This window comes from Arvicanthis niloticus, chromosome 28, assembly GCF_011762505.2.
Source record: "Arvicanthis niloticus isolate mArvNil1 chromosome 28, mArvNil1.pat.X, whole genome shotgun sequence".
Taxonomy (NCBI): domain Eukaryota; kingdom Metazoa; phylum Chordata; class Mammalia; order Rodentia; family Muridae; genus Arvicanthis; species Arvicanthis niloticus.
This window is the reverse complement of record NC_133436.1, coordinates 26752416-26772558: the sequence shown is the minus strand read 5'-3', so window position 1 is coordinate 26772558 and position 20143 is coordinate 26752416. Positions and strand designations below refer to the sequence as shown.

The following is a 20143-nucleotide window of genomic DNA, read 5'->3' as shown; positions in this document are numbered from 1 at the left end:
ATACTTGTGAGTGTGGCACTTTGTTTCACTTGTGGAAGGCACATAAAGAAATTTAAGAAGCATAGGGCGTCTCTTGTCCTTAGTAGCATGGGAATGAGGCCAAGGAGAGAATGGAAACATTACTCAGAAACCCCCAAAGGCCAGAAGTGAGTTAGAAATTGTGTGGCTACCCCCTTTACATATAGTTTTGAACCCTTAGGTGTACTGCAGTGTTTAAGTGCCCAATAAAAGCTAAGTAAGTGTCAAGAAGCTTTTTCTACGCCTCTCATGTGGAAGCACAGAGACCAATGGGGTAGAGTTTGTTCAACCCTATATAGGACCTCTTTTTTTTGTTCTTCCTCAGACCACTAGGAGAATCTAAGCACTAAGGGACAGTGGTCTTCTGCTGTTCTGAGATGTTCAGAGGATATTGGCATCTATCAAAAGTCACGTTAGCAAAACATTAGGATTTCATGCATTCTCTTGTGTCCTTACAGAAGCAATATCTCTGGAAGTCACTCCTACCCTTTATTATTAAAGAAAAATCATCCCAGGGTTGCTAGAACTGATGACAGTTCTTCCTGTGCTTTGCCGCTACATGTCATCCTGATATCATCGAAGATTCCTGCATATGAGGTACCACTGTGTGAGGGGGCCACCCTTTACTGAGTTTTGTCTACATTAATGAAAACTTTTGGCTGCCATGTGTGTGAAAATGATTCATCTCTTGAAAGAAAAATTGTCTGATCAAGTGAACACTTACAGATCCCATACAGTTTTTGAAATTGGGAGCAATAAAGATAAAAGTATCTAACTTACTTTGAAAACCCATGAGAGGTTCAAATTGCTGTGTGTGCAGTTGGTGTCAAACCACACCCACTGGACTGAATTTGTTGCACTTAAAAAAAAAAACATGGTTAAAAATATTTAAGGCACTTTCAGAATTCCCAAGAACTTTAATAATATTATTTGGCCAATAGTTTTCAAAAGTGGGTTAGACATACTACTTTATGTTCTATTTAAAAATGGTGCCATTTTATTAAAATATGCTCTTCATAAAATGTAATCATGGCTATGTATGGTAGTGTTTGCCTGTAACCCACACACTTAGGAGGCTAGAGGAGGAGAATAGAGGTTGAGGCCAACCTGGACTGTATAGGAATGTCAAGTAAGCTAGGACTATATAGTGAGACTCTGCCTCAAAATATAAAAATTAATAAAATGAAGTTATATAGTTAAATGATATATATGTATAAGATCTTTAAATCTACTTAAGAAGGCCACTGCAAAATGGTATTAATTAATTTATTGCTTTTAATAAGTTGTATATATGTCTGGTGTGTACAAACATAAAGAGATTGGGAGAAAATAATGTAACTCATTAGAACTACTTTTTTCCATGACGGAGTTTTAAATGAACTTCATCTTTTTCTGATAATTAGAGAAAAATAAAGAATCGGGTGAGAGAAGTTTAGTTCCTTCGTTCTGTAATTTCTGAAAATTACTTAGCAGTGCTAGCATGCTGCATATCAATCAGTTCTAAGGCTCACACACGCCTACTGCTGCTGTTTCACTTCTAGATGGTGAGAGAGAGCATCAAGCCAGATGTCGAGGCTGTCCTGTATGACCACAGCGGAGTGACATTGGAGGGTCTGCTTCAGCTCACAGACAGAACTCTACAGGGACGGAAGGCACAGAGCCTGGGAATATTCAGCAGTGGAAACAGCAGAGAAATCGACTTACTGCAAGGTTGGTCTGGGGATTGGAGGAGAACAGTCACACAGCTCTGAGGGTCTGCGGCACCTATCCACAAGTGTGACCTTCACAGTGCTTCTAAGTTCTGACTTGCTAGGAAGGGTTCATTTTGTCTTCATGAAGAGACTTTTGATGACAATCTTAAATATAGTGATTAAGATCACAGAAAAACGGTCACTATCATGATCCTTTGAAGCATACACTTTATTCACATCCCTGTAAAACTTTTCCATCTTACAAAATTGAGTTGTGCTAAGAATCACCTCTCTTCTCCCCTCTAATATCTGCCCTCTGATATCTGCCCTCTGACATCTGCCCTCTGACATCTGCCTCTGATAACCATTGGATCCTCTGACATCTGCCTCTGACAACCATTGGATCCTCTGACATCTGCCTCTGACAACCACTGGATCCTCTGACATCTGCCTCTGATAACCATTGGATCCTTAGATATCTGTCCTCTGACAACCATTGGATCCTTTAAATGCATAAATGGAATCATTTGCTTCGCTTTTTCGTGACTAGCAGTTCTCACTTATACCCTCACGGTTCATACACTATACCACTTGGTTATTTCTCTTTTAAGGCCAAATACTTATCTACTCTATGTATGTGCTACAATATGTATATTGGCCAGTTTTGTGGGTCAACTTAACACAAGCTGGAGTTTTCACAGAGAAAAAAGCCTCCCTTAAGGAAATGCCTCCATGAGATCCACCTGTAAGGCATTTTCTTAATTAGTGATTAAGGGGGGAAGGCCCAGCCCATTGTGGGTGTTGCTATCCCTGGGCTGGTGGTTCTAGGTTTTATAAAAAAGCAAGCTGAGAAAGCTAGGGGAAGCAAGTCAGTAAGTTAAGTCCCTCCATGGCCTCTGTATCAGCTCCTGCTTCCTGACCTGTTAGAGTTCCAGACCTGACCTCCTTTGGTAATGAACAGCAATGTAGAAGTGTAAGCTGAATAAACCCTTTTATTCCAACTTGCTTCTTGGTCATGATGTTATATACAGGAATAGAAACCCTGACTAAGACACTATGTTTGCAACTCTATCCACTGAAGGTCATTCAGATTGCTTCTAATTCTTGCCTATAGTGAATAACGACAAACCTCTTTTGCTCTTGCTTTTACAAATATGGAAATACACTCCTAAGTATGATACAGTGGGTTTCTTTAAAAATTTGATAGCCGCCATACTGTTTTTTTTTTAATAACTGTTTTATCAACGGTGCAAGTATACAAAGTTCTCTGTGCTGTTTATTTGTTACAGGTTTTCAGGTTTCTTGTTTGGTTGGTTGGTTCATACAGTTTCCAGTCTCACTGTGTTTTGATTTGCATACCTCTGCTGATGAGAGATGCTGAACATCTGTCACGTGCTTGCTGGCCATTTACATACTTTTTATGAACACAAGCCCTTTGCCTATTGAAAAATGAGTTGATTTTTGTATAGACATTGAGCTATAGACATTCTTTGAATGTTAAAAATATTAACTCCTTATCAGATATGTGATTTGCAAGCATCTTCTCCACTTTTATAGTGTCTTAGTCATTGTTCTAGTATGGTGAAGAGATACCATGACAAAGGCAACTCTTGTAAAAGAAAAAGCCTTTAATTGAGAGCTTGCTTATGGTTTCAGAGGTTGAGTCCATTGTCATCTGGCAGGGAGCATGGCAGGAGGCAGGCAAGATATGGTGCTGGAGAAGTGGCTGAAAGCTTCATCCTGACCTATAAGCAGGGAGAGAGTGGATCTGGCATGGGCTTTTTGAAACCTCAGAGCCCACCCTCAGCAATGCACTTCCTCCAGCAAGTCCACACCTATTCCAACTAGGCCACAGCTCCTAATCCTTCTAATCCTTTCAAATTGTGTCACTCCCTGATGAGTAAGCATTTAAATATATAAGCCTATGGAGGCCATTCTTATTTAACCATTGCTTATAAGTGTCCTTTATACTCTCTCTTTTGATGCACAGAAATTTTAAATTTGATGAAAGTACAGTAATTACAGTAGCAATGAACATCAAGATAGATAACTTGGTGTGCACTTTGGTAAACTCTGCTTGGCTTGTACTGCAAAGGAAAGGAAAGGATGATATAATTTGATATAATTAAGTTGTTATGGGAGATTTAAAAATCTTATCAATGTTTATCCCTTTTTGGGAGGGAGGAAACAATGGATACCTTTAATTAAACTTTTAGAGTCTATCCTTCACATATAATTTTGCATTCTCCCTTGCTTATACCTAAAGCAGGATTGTTTTAATTTTATTAATTGCAAATCTTCCATCCATGTGGAATGAGGGAAGAGGAAATAAATCAGATAGTCTAGTTTCCAGGACACTTACAAAATGGCACAGTGAGTCATGAATCAATCCTGAGGAACTGGGAGTAAAGAGAATTTGAGGTGTTTGCTAACTCCGGGAGCCTCGCTTGCTCTGACAGTTTTTCACTGATGACTGTGGGAACTTTTTCTGCTTGGAAAATTGTTGCAAGATCCTAGGAGTTGACTCCCATGCATCTTACACTCTCCTTGAGCCCAGCCACTCACAATTGCATACAATGAAAGCAGAAACCCATATATAACACCTTATTACTCCAGAGTGTGAAGGAGCCTGTGGCCACAATGGCTCTTCAGTGGCACCTTCTGTGGCCTTCATGTTCCACGAAGTGTAGGTGTACTGGAGATCTTGGTTTTATGGGCAAATACTGGGTTTTGAATCTGTGATTTCATTTTCACAAACAGCTAAAAATTTTGTTTATATATAACTAACTAATATTGGCATCTTAATTTTCCCATTAGGCTATAAAATTTGTATTAAAAATGTACTATGTCCTGAAGTGAGAGACTTCTGGGAGAAATTAGGAAGTTGTGTGGCCACCGAAAAAGAAGGAGGACATGTGGACTTATTTGTGCCACTTGGAGCATCAGGTCAGTGTCAAAACTCTAGAAACACTTCCATGTGGTGGTATTTTGTGTGTTTCTGAGGTACAGTCACAAACCCATTTAATGCATGAATCAATGGCTCATTCCTTTTTACAACTATAATTATTGCACGAAATACTATTACACGGTATACTATAATTTGTTTATACATGCAATGTATTTTATAACTGAAGTTGCTGTGAACATATGTCTGAACATGTACATACACTTCCCTAAGGTATACAAGATCCCAGCAGTGTACATTAACTGCTACAAAGCCAGCTAACCTGTTTTTCAAAGTGGTTGTACACTTTAATGTTTCTTAAAGAATATGTCCACGAACTCACTGTGGTGTTGTCCACACTGTGGTGCTTGTTTTCGCTGTAGCTATTCAGGTGGATACAGAAGCATCTCATGGTGGTTTTAATTTGCAGTTTCCTACCCAGTCACGATGCTGGGCATCTTTTCATGTCCTTGTCTGCCATTTACACATCTGTCTCAGTGTCTGTTTGAGTATCTTGCACATTTTGAAAAGTAAATTGTTTTTCCAGTTGGTGACTCTTGTTTTCCTTCTCTGAATAGTTTCTTCTGAAGAGTAGAACTTTTTAATTTTGATGAAATCAAATTTACTATCTTTACTTTTATCTTATGTTTTTAGTATCATATTATTTAATTATTTAAAATATTTTTTTTAAAAGCTATTTTATGCCTATAGGTGTTCTGTCACATGTATATCTGTATCACATGGGTATGTTTCCCATGGAGGCCAAAGAGGGTGTCAGATTCTCCATAACTGAAGTTGCATCAGGTTGTAAGCGATCACGTGGGTGCTGGGAACCAAACCTGAGTCCACTGGAAGTGAAGCAAGTGCTCTTAGCCTCTGAGCCATTTCTCCAGTCCCCATATTTTTAAATTCCTTGCTCAAAGACTACAAAGATTTCCTACTGCACTTCATAGGAGTTTTGTTTACCTTTACCATGTAGGTCTGTGGCTCATTTGATTTATTTCTAATAGATGATGAGGCATAGGTTGAGATTTAATTTATTTTGCATATAGGTATCTATTTTCCCAACACCATTCATTATAAGAAAGCCTGTTATTTTCCCCATGAATTTTATCTACAGGTTTACTGCCATTAGTTGATTATATGAATTTAAGTCCACTGTGGACTCTCTGACTTCATTATCAGTGAACATATTAGGCATAAGGTCCATCAGCTTCCACCATCTTGTTTCAAGAAGCAATTGGGTATTTATTTTTAGACCACAAAGAATTAAAATACCCCATTCATTACATACAGTTCTTCTTAAGTTATTCAATCTATATTTACTGAATCCAATAATCCACTCTATATTCCATTCTGTGTCACTGAAGAAGGGGAGAAAAAAAAAATTTAAGACAGGACTTCTCTGTGTAGCCCTAGCTGTCCTGGAACTTGTCTCAAACACAGAGATCCATCTGTCTTCACCACCCAAGTGCTGAGATTAAAGGCATTCAGCAACACACCCAGCAGAAGGGCAGTAGTTAATGCCACATTACATTTTGACCATTTTGTTCTATCTTGTGTTTATCTGTTTTAAGTCTGTTTACTTTCAACCACAACTTTCCTTTTACTCAGATTATTTTAGGAAACTCTTGTGTGGTTTTTCTCTGTCTTTGACTTCAATATTCCAAACTTGATGATAAATACCCTCTTTCCACATCTTATTGCATTGTTTTCAGAAATTAAGTGTTTGGATCTCTGTGTGTAGAGATAAAGGTGAGACATTTGGGGCTGTTAATTGAAGGATTTGAATTGAAGGTGACAGTTGCCTGTGGTCTTTCTTGGCCAGCTCTTTCATGCTTGTAAGTAATATTTGACTGCTTCAGGAAAAAACCATGAATAAACTAATATAAGTGTTCTTGGCTGTACAGAAGCAGGTATAGAAGTTCTTTCTCAGCTGTCCCAACTAACTGGCACGTTGTTCTCTGCCCCAACTGGAATTGCAACTGGTTCGTACCAACACAGTAAGTGTCTATGAGAGCTGACTGGTTTGTCTAATAACACAGTCCCATCAGCTTCACTGAAGGACAAGTACTAGAAATCATACTCTTGTCACATTTCTCTACATCAGTAACTAGCAGCTGTACATCAGTGCAGATGTATAACTATCCTGATCTGCCTATTGTCTGAAGGTGTGGTTCTCCCTTCTTCAGACACAGCACTGAGCCATTCATTCAGAAGAGGTTTTTTTTTTTTTTTTTTTTTTCTGCAAATATTTTGTTTCAAGCTGTCATTTATTGTCCTGGCCAGCAGGACATTAAACAGGTCTGGGGAGGTCACCTGAAAGAGAGCGGGGGATACAGGCAAAGATGCAAAGAAACACGGCTTGTGTATAGGCTGATCAAACCATAATTTTTACTTTTTCACACAGGGGTTATATACACAAAAGGCAGGATATGGGGGAAGGGGATGACGCAGGAGTGTAAGTATTTAGGGGGAGTACAGATATCTTCCAGAACAGAGTATCAGCTGGGTGAAGCCTCAGAGGACAGGTCACTCTGACTCCACCTATGATTCACTTGTCCCTATCTAAGTTAGTATTATCCATCAAGGTTACTTATCTCCAAGGTTTATGATTGAAACCTGGCGGCTTTCCACTAAAGCTGCTTGTTTACAATAGCTTCTAGCCATCTGTTTCAAGGTTTTTTTTCACAGAGACCCAAGACTTTGTGTTAGCAGGCTGAGTTAAGCCTATGGCTGATTTTAGGCCTTCAGGTATAAGCAAAGCTGCCCCTGACAATTTACTAAAACCCTCTTTAAAGAATTCAGCAAAATTGTCCAGTTGCTGATCTGGAGAAAGGATGTATTTTCCTAGTTTTTTTTAAAAAAAGAAATTGATTTGATTTTCCTAGTTTTTTTTTTTTGTTTGTTTGTTTGGTTGGTTTTGGGGTTTTTTTGTTTTTGTTTTTTGTTTGTTTGTGTTTTTAAGGATTGATTTGGTTTTACTCTGGAGCATGAATTGTAGCTCTAAGGAGATGGAGATGAGTTTTGCTTAGATCTTACTCGAAACAAGGACCAGAAGGGAAATGGATCAGAAGGGAAAGTACACCGGCATATGTATACTTTCACTGACACAATAAGGCTCCTAATACTGGGTAAAAATGGACCAGTGTCTGACTGTCAGAGAACCACATGTTCAATGAGGTACAATGTCACTCAACACTTTCTTCTTTAAAACTCTTCTCTTCACATCAAACAGGGTTTGGACTACCTCAGGAATGGTATGAGCACTGATTCTTTAGACTCCAGAGGCCTTTCAAGACTGGAAGAAGTGGTCATGACTATGTCACTTGTAGGGGCAATGATTTCATGTAGACGGAAGAGAAAGCACATTGGCTTCATGCTTCACACAGTTCTGAAGCAGCCATGGCTAGGTCACTGTAGTGCACAGGGCATCAGCAAATGACAATGTCTATGGCTCTGTGGAGAGAATGCCCTTATTCATGCAACAAGGCTGGGGCCCTGTTGCTCCCCCTAAGAAGCTGCTGTTTTTTTTTCTGATCCTGTCCCTTTCCCTTCTGGTTTCTTAGTACTCTCCCTCTAAAGAAACACATTAAAAGTTATGCACATGCTTGTCAGCTTCAGGAGAAACAAAGTAGCTCTGAACATCCATTCAGACCAAAAAAAAAAAAAAAAAAATTAGACTATAGATTAAATGGGCCACTCCTTTGTGCTTTAATTGCTTTGCAAGGTGATTAATATTCTTACACATCCCCACTGGCATGTTGACTATTTTGAGTTCCCCCTAGTTTGAGAGAGAGAGAGACAGAGAGAGGTGGCTTGACCTTGAACTCATGGCAGGGGCATGGGAAGTGCTGAGTCAGAAGAACTCTCACCTTTAGAACACAGAGATACATTCTTTCTTACTTCCATCCACATACTTGCCAGGTGGTGATTTCATTCCTAATTTGAAGTAGAAGCTGTCAACCTTATCTGCCGTGGACAGAGAGGCATTCACTGTGTCCTTTCTGAGTTTCTTTGTTTACCATTGGAAACAGGCTGTGACTGCTTATCTTCTTCTGAGAAAGGACACCATGCCTAGTATAAAGATAGCTGAGTTGGCTTTACTTTAAACAAGAAGTAGAAATCTCCTGCTTCAGCTCAAGCTCAAGGTCAATGAGAGGCCTTGTCTCAAATAATAGGGTGGACAGTACCTGAGAAATAATGCCTGAAGTTGATCTCTGGGTTCTACATGTAAGCACACACATGTGCACACACATACATATGTGTACCTGTACACATACATACACACACATGTGTGCATGCACACACACGTGTGCATACACGCGCTCACACATATGCACAGAATATGAACTGAATCTTCAATAATAAAATTCCAACCCCTGTCAGTTCTCAGTGACTGGCTGGGGCCACATCGGGATAGGACTCCTTCTAACTACTTCAACGAATTCAAGCTTCAGGCATGGTTCAGCTTCACAGAATTCCTGGAAGACACCTTGAAGTCAGTGAGGAAAAAGTTGAATCCGCTCTTCAAGAACTTGCAGAAGAGCATCAGTGGCCGCATGATAGGTAAGGTCTCTGACACTTCTGTTCCAGATCAGCCCAGGGCGTATTTCTTTCTTTTTTGGGTTTTTGTTGTTGTTGTTTTGTTTTTGTTTTTTTTGGGGGGGGGGTTGGTTTTTTCGAGACAGGATTTCTCTGTGTATCCCTGGCTGTCCTGGAACTTACTTGGTAGACCAGGCTGGCCTCGAACTCAGAAATCCGTCTGCCTCTGCCTCCCAAGTGCCGGGATTAAAGGCGTGTGCCACCACCGCCCAGCCCCAGGGTGTATTTCTTACCTGAGCAAATACAAGATTGAGAATAAGCAAAGTCCAGTTGTAACGGATACTTACTTGGTCAAACATCGTCTTTAGTTTTCAAATATTCAAGAGCAACACTAGTCATGTTCAGAACACGGGGGCTGGCTCCCGTGTTCACGTTTCCCCATCTTACTGATTCCTGTGGAGCCCACCTGCTCTGGGCAGAGCTTGGTTTTTACTCAGAGAACTGACTACATCTTGTTCCGGCCATTGAGCCCCTCTTATAGTGGCCATTCCACAATTTGTTCTACAGTTCAGTTATCATCTGTCATAATTTACCCAGATGTCTTTCAGGTGGATAAGCCCATTCAGGTTCCCTCCAAATATGCAAATGAGGTGTATATATAATTTTCTTCTTAAACAATAAAATAAAATACACAGCTTGGTGTTGGGCTCCCTGGTCTTTTACTGAACCTGTTGGACATCACTGAATTAATTTTTCATCCCCACTCCATTGCCTTGATCAAATTACCATAATAATCTTTGTGGAATAATACACTGTCTTAACAATCAATCACAAACTAAACCAGTTTATTCTTTAAAACGAAACACTTTCACCATCTGGGTAAATATGTCCCTCTTCCTCTATAGTGATCTCTTCATATTTTACACATGCTCCATCTGACTAAGACACAGTATCATCCCAGTGCTGCAGACCTGCGCCTCCTCCCTTCCCTGGTTGTGCATAGCAGCATGTGCACCCACACAGATATTTTGTCCATCAGTACATGTCTTGTATCTTGCTTCACAAATGCCTCTTCTGTAGAGATCTTCCCCTGTATTTTCCTCTACTACCTAAACCACCTGATTTAGGGAATGCTAAACCAATACTCTTAAGTAGTTAAGAAAATATAAACAAGGACAAATCCTTTCTCTTTTTTCATAGATACTAAGGAAAAGATAGAGAAATGGAGCTATGGATTTTTTTTCGGTGGTGTGTTGACAATGAGAGGTCAATGGGAAAGTTGTTTTTCAGTATAGCTGTGTTAAGAACATGTAAACAAGGAGAAATAATTTCTCTTTTTCTTTCATAGATGTTAAGGATTAAATAGAAAATGGAAAAGTGAATATTTTATGACAATGTATTGGCAATGAGAAGTCAATTTGTTTTCCAAAAATGTGTGTAAATATTTAAATATTAAAAAATGAAAAATGTCTCTGTATATAAGCTACTTTCTCTGAATTTAAAAATATTTACATTTTCAATGCAAAGGAGAGGAGATGTGGAGGATATCTGATTGGATCCTCCATTTTACTCAGAAGTCTCCTTTCATGGCTTCTTTTATGGTTGTTTAATTCTTAGATTTCATTAAACATCAGTTTTAGCACGTTGAAATTGGTTTGGCTCATTTTCCGTTTTATAATAGGTGTTCTTGTGGCAATAATAAAAACCTGGGCCCATTCCTTGTATCATTGTCAACGAAAAGGTGATTGTGATGACTGCTCTTTACTCTCACACGTCTTATGTAGAGTCTGTGTGCTTTACATTTCAGGGCAATTCATGTTTGACACTCTGGGTATGGACAACATCTTAAATAACCAAGGCATTGCACAGGCTCTGGCAGATGGACTGGTGGAGTTGTCAAAAGAAGGGTCTGTAAGTGTTTTGTTGAAGAAAGAAAAGTGGGGGGAAAGATCTCAGCACAAGTAAATCCTTAGTTTACATTTTTCAACCTTTTACCAGTTTATCACTCTGGGATGTAGTCCCTCAGAGAAATTACATCAGTTTATAAAAACAGCCACAGAGAAATTCTGAGCTCAAGATGTACTAAGTACATAAAAGAGAAACAGGGAGACCTCCTGGGTTCTTTAAAGTCTTTTAATTTGTGCACTGTTTTCTGTCTTGTGCCTAATTCCAGTTAGAAGTGACTTCATTAGAAAACATGTTCATGACCTTATATTTCACATAAACCTTATGAGCCAGGAAACTGACACATGTGAAACCAGATACAACAGAGGGGGCTAGATGAGAGGGTGGGAAAGGAAACACAGACGAGAGGGTGGGAAAGCAAATACACACACACACACACACACACACACACGAGAGAGAGAGAGAGAGAGAGAGAGAGAGAGAGAGAGAGAGAGAGAGAGAGAGAGAGACAGAGAGAGAGACAGAGAGAGAGAGAAAGAGAGAGAGAAAGAGAGAGGGAGAGAGACAGAGAGAGACAGAGAGACAGAGAGAGACAGAGACAGAGACAGAGAGAGAATTAGTCCACAGGCTCTCTTTCTCAAAGCTCCAAGGATAATTGTGAAGATGAAGTCAGGAGTAAGAGGAGTAGCCTTGGTCAGTGCTTCCTTAGGGCTGTGCAAGATCCTTACTCTCCAAGACAGACTCCCCCACCCTGTGGTGATTCTACCATTTACAGGGTCTCTACACACATTTCTTCTCCTTGCTGCCATGTGTCTGTTCTAGTTTCCCTTGGATTTCTGGGGCAGCACCAGATAGCTTCAGGCTTAGCTAAACTGTGTAGAGCTACTCTTGGCCACATACTGCCTGCTCTAGACTCAGCTCAACCAATATCCAGTGAATCAAGGCCCTGACAGATTTCTCTGTTGACCTGATAATGGGTGTTTACAGAGACCTTAAAGGCCCGGAAAAATCTTGCACTTTCTCTCAAACATAAAATGTTTAAAAATGTTTGATGAAGGAAGAACCATATATAGCACAATTTTGATAAGGGTGAAACCTACAGTATGGGAGAGAAGCAGACTCCATGGGGAGTTGGGATGTTTCCCCAACAATGGTGCTACCCGGCCTCTCTCCTAGGCTTGTTTCCCTCCCTTGAGAGACCACAAGAGCCTGGCTAGTCTTTTCCTCACGTGACCAAGGGTGGTTGTGAGCCACTTGGAGTCTAAAGATCTTGAGAGAATCTTCCATAAGACCTTGAATTGTGGATAAAAAGCTGAGAGCCAAGAATATGGCTGGTAATCAGAACATGGAATGGGAAGAAATTTATTTAGTATTATCAGTTCAATAACAATTACTTTGTTTCCTAGTAATATGACTTAAGCAGAGAACTGAAAAACTCAACTAAAAATGCCTTTTTTCTTTTGTGTATTTATGTGTAATGAGTTCGTGTATGTATTTGTGTGTGTGCATATATGTATGTGTGTGTGTTTATGTGTATGCATGTACATGTGTATATGTTTGTGTGTGTGTGTGCGTGTGCATGTGTATATATTTGTGTGTTTGTGTGTGTGTTGGCCAGAGGTGTTTTTCTTTATCACTTTCTACCCCATATTTCGAGACAGAGTTATTCAGTCAACCTTGAGCTCACTGATTCTGGCAGGTGGGCTGGCCAAAGAGCTTGGGGATACAACACTCACCCAGGGTTACAGGGTTACCAACACCACAGCCCAGTTTTTACTTGGGTGCTGGGACTAGAACTCAAGTGTTTAAGCTCACACAGGCTGAACCTTAGGCCGTGTTCTTTGTTTCCTGTCATATGTTTAACGTAATGTCAGATGAATACTTTAAATAGGAATTTTTGGTGGGGTTATTTTCCAGGACAAGCCTCTGGAATTTTTGTCTTACTTTCTGCTGAAGAAATCTAGTAAAAAGAACAAGGATTTTGAAGGAAATTATGTTCTGACAGAATGTGACCTGAAAGAAACATGGATTCCACTCATCAAGGTAAAAGTCGTGGTTTTTGCCATGGCGGCTTCACAGTAGAGGGAGGCTCGTGCGGTGGAAAGACTCTCCAAAATGATGACAGTTTTCCTGGAAAGCTTCCAGCCATCAATTGTTTCAGAGATATCATTGTCATGGACTGCTATTAAGTAGGGTATTTCATGGTACTTAATCTGAGTGGCAGTTAAGGCACTTCAGAACACAGGCCCTCACTGATTGAGCTATACTTGATGTAGGAGAGTCTGAAATTTGCATTCACCACTTAACTCAGCTGAGTTCTCCCTGAGGTAATTTGAGAGAAGAAAATTATTTGTAGAGTAAGATCCTTTGTCTTATATATGAAACTAAAAATTCTTCTTTCTGAGTGGGGCGGAGGGACACACCTTTAATTCCAGCTTTTGGGAGTTAGAAGCATGTGGAGCTTTGAGAGTTCCAGGCCAGTCATAAGACTCTGTCTCAACAAATCAACCAACCAAAAAAACAGTTCTTTCTCCTTTCCTTCTCCTTCTCCTTCTCTTCATCCTCCTCCTCCTCTTCCTCTTCCTCTTCCTCCTCCTCTTCCTTTTCCTTCTCTTCTTCCTCTTCCTCCTCTCCCTCCTCTTCTTCCTCCTCTTTCTCTCCCTCCTCTCCCTCCTCCTCCTTTTCTTTCCCCTCCTCCTCCTCACTAGTGCTCTATTCAGAATCCCCACACTCTTGCTTAGATAAAATAATCAGAATTTATTGTCATTTGCACAACTGATTTATTACATGAAAAATACCATTTAAGAACCATTTATGCTCAGGTTAAAGATATCTGAGGGCTTGGAACACTTCCACCCAACACAAAGTCACTATCTTGACTGATATCTACTATCAGGTGAGTCACCAGGTGCCCTATTAACATAACATCCTAAATGCATTAGTGCTTCCCTACCGAGCAGGTCACAGGAGACCTGTTGTTGGAAATTTATTTCCCTTTGCTGAGTAGCCTGCTAGTTTACCTTGAAAGGAGTTATCATCACACACTGTGGTTTAGTTTTAAAACTATAAATATTTATTTAGAAGCGCTAAACACATTTCTAGGAATGGAAATAATGGCATCTCCCAGATGGAAGTCCCAAGGGACTTGTGTAATAAGGACTTTTCTGTCAAATCCAGGTCTCTTCTCTCTGTGTGTCTTTCTGTCTCTTTGTGTATGTGTGTCTGATATCATTTATCTATCTATCTATTTATCCATCCATCCACCATCCATCTATCATCTATCTATCTTTCTATCTATCTATCTATCTATCTATCCATCCATCCATCCACTCATCTTAAGTATTACACTGAACCTGAAATGTCCCCACAGGTTCAAGTTTCAAGTCTTTGGTTGCAGTATGTGATATCATTTAGAAGTCTTCAGGACCCTACTTGGTGAAAGCTGGTTACTAGTGTTAGCCCTTTGTAGTCTGTATAGCTGGTTCTGGTCCATATCATGTAAATAAGTTGTTGCCTCCTGCTCCAATGGACATCTAAGGAGATGTTCCTCCCTGCCTTTCCCACCATAATGGACTGAGATCACCTGAAACCATGAGCCAAAATATATTCCTTCTTCATTAACTTGCTTCTTTCTGTCAGGTGTTTTGTTATAGTGTTTGTGACAGGAACATAATAACATCATTCTATCTACTCTGTCTCCTGTCTTGCTGCCCTATCAGATCTTACTCTAGGCTGCTCCATGCCTGTAGTGCTTTGTGGTGTTTATTTATATTAACGTTGTGCAATTATGATGATGGGTGACAAAAGAATCAAAGTCTCATTTCACTACCATTTCTGGCCCTGATACAGGCAGCTCTGTGATTTCTGGGAAAGCATCAGCTGTGTGGAGTGTGACAAGAGAATAAATTATGTGCATGTTTTGATCCTAGCCAAAACCTTCTACCATGTGATCCAAAACTAGCCATTTGAGCTTATTTCTTGCTGTCACCTTTATATGTAAAAGAGATTAAAAAAAATCACCAAGGCAAATCTAGTCAACAAAGTAAGCATTTTCTATGAAGTCGCAAAGGGTGACGCTCTGTTATCACTCTATAATCACTCTAGAAAACAGAATAAGGAGTGGCACCATGGATTTTAAATAGACTCTAAAATTTCTAACAATTTTAACTATGCTTACTATAAATAGAAGTCACCATGTTGATGTTCTACTGACATTACTAGGCTTCATTTCCTATGCCTAACGTATATATTATTTATTTTAAATTGTGTGTGTGTGTGCGTGAATACTGGTGCCTGCAGAGATCAAAGGCATCAGCACACTGGGATCTCCTCTTGCAGAGGACTTGGGTTTAGTTACCAGTACTCACACAGTGACTCACAACTATCTGAAAGTCCAGTTCCAGGAGATCTGACTCTGATGCCCTCTTCTGACCTCTATAGGCATGCATGGTATACATACATTCAGGCAAATCACCCATACATATAAAAATAAAAATTAATAAGCCTTTAAAATAAGAATGAGGAAGAGAAGGAGAAGGAAGAGGAGGAGAAAGAGAAAGAAGAGGAAGAAGAAAAGGAGACAAAGGAGAAGATGATGATGATAATGGAGGAGGAGGAAGAAAAGGAGGAGGAGGAGGAGGAGGAAGAGGAGGAAGAAGAGGAGGAGAAGGAGAAGGAGAAGGAGGAGAAGGAGAAGGAAGGAGGAGGAGGAGGAAGAGGAGGAGAAGGAGAGAGAAGGAGAGAGAAGGAGAGAGAAGGAGGAGGAGGAGGAGGAGGAGGAGGAGGAGGAGGAGGAGGAGGAGGAGAAGGAGAAGGAGGAGAAGGAAGAGGAGGAGAAGGAGAGAGAAGGAGAGAGAAGGAGAGAGAAGGAGAGAGAAGGAGAGAGAAGGAGGAGGAGGAGGAGGAGGAGAAGGAAGAGGAGGAGAAGGAGGAGAAGGAGAGAGAAGGAGGAGGAGGAAGAGGAGGAGGAGGAGGAGGAGGAGGAGGAGGAGGAGGAGGAGGAGGAGGAGGAGGAGGAGGAGGAGAAGGAGAAGGAGAAGGAGAAGGAGAAGGAGAAGGAGAAGGAGAAGGAGAAGGAGAAGGAGAAGGAGAAGGAGAAGGAGAAGGAGAAGGAGAAGCAACCGTCAGCTGGGTTGGGGAAAAGCTCCTGTGTATACACCACAGGGTGGAATCTGATGTGAGCTCAGATGCACACAGTAGGTTGATGCATTTTTTTTTAAATTGCTGAGGAATACCTGAAACAATGACAGGGGAAAGGTTGATTCCGGATCATAGTCTTCTAGGGTTTTAGCCCACAATTATGTAGCACTATTGCCTTTGGGTTTGTGTCCAGTTAGGGCATCAAGGCGGGAAAGTGAGGTAGAAGAAACAGCTCACCTGTGGATGATCCAGTAAAAGAAAGTGGGAAAAGGAGGGCAAGCCAAGGACCCCAGATGCCTTCAAGGGTGTGCCCCCTTGACCCAGTGTTCTCCCACCAGGCCCTACCTCCTAATGGTGCTACAGGCCAATGACTAAGCTTTCAATATATGGTCTTTGAGGGCCATTTGAGATTCAAGTAACAACAGATGTTTTCTACCTTACAGCAGCTGCCTCCTCTGAGAGGTCATAGTAGAATTCTGCAGTGTTACAGTCGTCTTAATTTTGAGATAGTATGAGTTTGGGTCTCATTTTACATCTGAGCTGCTTTCTGTTGCAGAACCACTGGTGTCTCCATTGACTTAATGACGTGATGGTTTCGTGACTATAAAAAACTAGTGCTGTAATTTTGTTTTTAAAATGAAGAGTGTTCCACTCCGAGGGAAAGTCTGAATTTCAAATTCAAAGGTCCCCTTCTCCCTAAGCCAAAAGTATAAAAATATACCAGGCTGGCATAAGACAATCATATCCGGAAAGGATTAAAAGAGAGCTTCTGGAGCAGACAAGTGCCCAGGCTCTAGTGGGCTAGCCTGTAACTAAGAAGAAAGCTGAGAATGGCCACTGCTCTAGAACCAGGACTCCTGTACCAAACTTCTGCCTGCTATGCAAACTGATGATATGACCGCTCCATGGTGCAGTTTAAGGGAAGGTTTTTATTGTAGATATGAGAGAGAGAACAGCCAAAGGCATCTGGATTGTTTCAGAGCAGAGAGAAAGAAGTAGACTGAGCATGACCAGGAGAATAGATGTGGCCAGGACTGTCTTCAAGAAAGGAGAGGATAGCTGGGGGTACAGAATAGAGAAAACATAGTGAGAAAGATAGGAACAGAGCAGAGGGAAGGAGAGGGGGAGAGAGAGAGTCTAGTGAGAATAGCAGAGTTATAAGGAGAATGAGTAGCTAAGGGGAGGGAAGCTATTGACCTAGGGGAAGTTTAGCGTAGGGGAAGAGGTTAGAAAGGCTGCATAGATGCCTGCATAGACTGAAATGTGTAACTGAATAACAGATACTTGTGATGCAGAGGGAGCCTGCAGCCAGCATGTGCTTTGACATGCTGATAGGCACCACAGGTAATCATATGTCCCTTATGCCAGAGGTGATGGAAATGACCTCTTTAGGCAGATAGAAACCAGATTTACAAGTTCCCGAGGAATGCTGGCTTTTATCTAGCTGCCAGAAACCGTCCTATAGTCTGGGTTGAGCCCATTTCTGTGTATATGGACTGCCTTTTGGAGCTGGGGGAACCAGAGTTTCCTTTGGACTTGACAGATGTCACATGAAACAACACAGCTTCAGAATACACTCATTTTCTTCTGGTGATATAAAGGAGTCTTGGTTGCAAACTGATGTTTATAGTCAGGCAGGCCTGGAGGTGCATGCCTGCATTTGTTGCACTTAGGTGGAGGTGTTAGGGAGCAATTTAAGGAGAATCTAGGATACTGGAGACTCTTGTCTCAAGGAAAGAAAACAAAACAAGCAAATTCTCAAACAAGGTGATGTTTGTCATTCGGCTTCTTCCAGAAACAGCAGGGGATCTCCACTAAGAGTGTTATCTTTAAGGAGGGAGAGCAGCCTCATAACTGCTGTTTTATTCTTCCAACAGAACACAGGGCTGTTGGGATGCTGCCCAGATAACCAGGGCATTTTGATGTCCTAATTTATGGCAGACTAAAAGATATAGTATAAAGAGAAAAAGCCACATTTAAATGTGAAAATTGACAAATCTTAGAAGAGTGTGTGGAATGTTTTTATGGCACTTTATCATGAGTTGAAAGGAGGAGTGAAATTTTATGAAGTGTTAGAGTCTGTTCTTTCTAGCATCTTAAATGTGAGATAAGCTATGTGCAATGACAAAGCAGAGTCTAGGCCAAGTTCATGCTCAGAAGTGCATAGCTGCTTTAAGGTTGAGAGGAGCCCTGGAGAGCAAGATCTCTAACCCCACCCCACCTCTCAGGTAAGAAGAAGCTAGAGGAAGCTAAAGACTGTTTATATTTTTAAATTTTGTGTGTACATATGTGTATGCACATGAGTATGTATGCGTGCAAATGTGGAGGCCAGAGTGTTTAATATTTTCTTTGATGCATGTGCTCTATCTTTCTTTGGGAGGGGCTTGGGATCTCTCACTGAACCTGGAACTTCCTGTTTTGTATAGACTTGCTGAGCAGCAAGCCAGGGACCCTTTCATGTCTGCCTCCTAGGACCTGCTTGACAGGTGGGCACTCTTACCCACTGAACCATCTTCTGAGCCCCTGACACAGTGGTCCTCAACCTTCCTAATGCTGCAACCCTTTAATACTTGTGCTGTGGTGACCCCCAACCTTAAAATTATTTCATTGCTTCTTCATAACTGTAATTTTGCTACTTTTATGAATCATAATGTAAAAAAGGTATTAAATATACAAGATATGGGATACTGACCCCTGTTGGGGGTCATGACCCACAGATTGAGAACCACTGCTTTAAGGCATGTTATTAAAAATATAAATCTTAGTTTAAGAGAGGCACTCTGTTTGTTAGGTGCTTAATTCATTGTGCCTAGGGACCTTGTGATAGAATCTGAAGGCATGTAGCTTCCCAGAGCCCATATGGGCAGAGTACTGAGTGGGTTTTCAGGGACTACAAGACCCACCTCCAGGTAACCAAGTCCCATTTAATCTTCAGGAAAGAAGCACCACAGAAGACAACTCTCAGGACATGAAGTCAAGCCCAAGCCAAAGCAACTTGAACATGGAGGTTCTGGTTAAGCTGGTAAGCCACCTATTACCAACTAGGATCTTGTCATTGTTGTTGTTGAAATGGAAAAGTCATTATTTACCCTGGTTAGTTCTTTGGTTTTTTTGTTTTGTTTTGTTTTGTTTTTTGTTTTTTGGAAACATCCCTTAATGAAAAGAACAACTCCCCCCCCCACAACTATGTAAATGTATTGAAGGAAAATCTAGTTGGTAAAATTTTTTTTTTCCTGGTAACTATGACATGGACTCAAAAGAAGTTGATTTAAATGATGAAGATAGGGAGAAATGCAACATGAGAATGACCCCATGATTTTCCATGACAGGTCATCATTTAAAGGAATGTTACATGGTCGTGAGGTTGGCAAGTTTTTAAAACTGTCTTCTCTCGTGGGTTAATATTGACTACCCTGTCTTTTCCCTCCTCTCTGTCTAGTCCCTTCCATCCCTCCCTTTTCCCCCTGACCCACTTTTCTTCCATTTTCCTTCACAAAAGGGCAGGCCTCCCAGGGATATCAACCAAACCTGGCATATGAAGTTGCAATAAGACTAGGCCAGGCTGTGGTGACAAAGGGCAGAGGGGCTGTTGGGGGAAACCTGGGCTCTGAGGAGTGTGGCTGACAGCTCTGGAGTCTTACTTGGGGTTCTGTGTACCATAGTTGTTGGCCAGGAGATGAGGGGAGGGGATACTGTTGGGGGAAAGCTGAGTGGGGGTGAGGACATACTGCATTTCTGTGGCAGGATTTTACCTGGGATTCTAGATACTGGTGTGACTTCTGGTAGAGCAGGGCGATTCTACTTGAGTTGTGGGCCAGGATCGGTTTACAGTTTTTAATTGGCCCACCCACTTACAGTCTAACTTTGAAAGCTAACTGTAGTCAATATATGTGATGTGCTC

At 40.9% G+C, this 20143-nt stretch overlaps 1 protein-coding gene across 5 annotated transcripts in view; it reads left to right on the top strand.

Annotated features, from left to right (window-relative positions):
* The window catches only part of Ect2l (epithelial cell transforming 2 like), a 106335-nt gene that overhangs the window by 65706 nt on the left and 20486 nt on the right, over nucleotides 1-20143 (top strand). For all 5 annotated transcript variants that reach the window (XR_013108029.1, XM_076926925.1, XM_076926924.1 and 2 more), the window contains 8 exons: nucleotides 477-615; nucleotides 1560-1728; nucleotides 4527-4655; nucleotides 6564-6656; nucleotides 9043-9222; nucleotides 11006-11109; nucleotides 13021-13146; nucleotides 19178-19264. Coding sequence is in view for 4 of the 5 variants with exons in the window: in XM_076926925.1 (XP_076783040.1) it covers nucleotides 477-615; nucleotides 1560-1728; nucleotides 4527-4655; nucleotides 6564-6656; nucleotides 9043-9222; nucleotides 11006-11109; nucleotides 13021-13146; nucleotides 19178-19264 (1027 nt within the window). In the remaining variant the exon portion in view is untranslated. The remainder of the gene's footprint in view (nucleotides 1-476; nucleotides 616-1559; nucleotides 1729-4526; nucleotides 4656-6563; nucleotides 6657-9042; nucleotides 9223-11005; nucleotides 11110-13020; nucleotides 13147-19177; nucleotides 19265-20143) is intronic.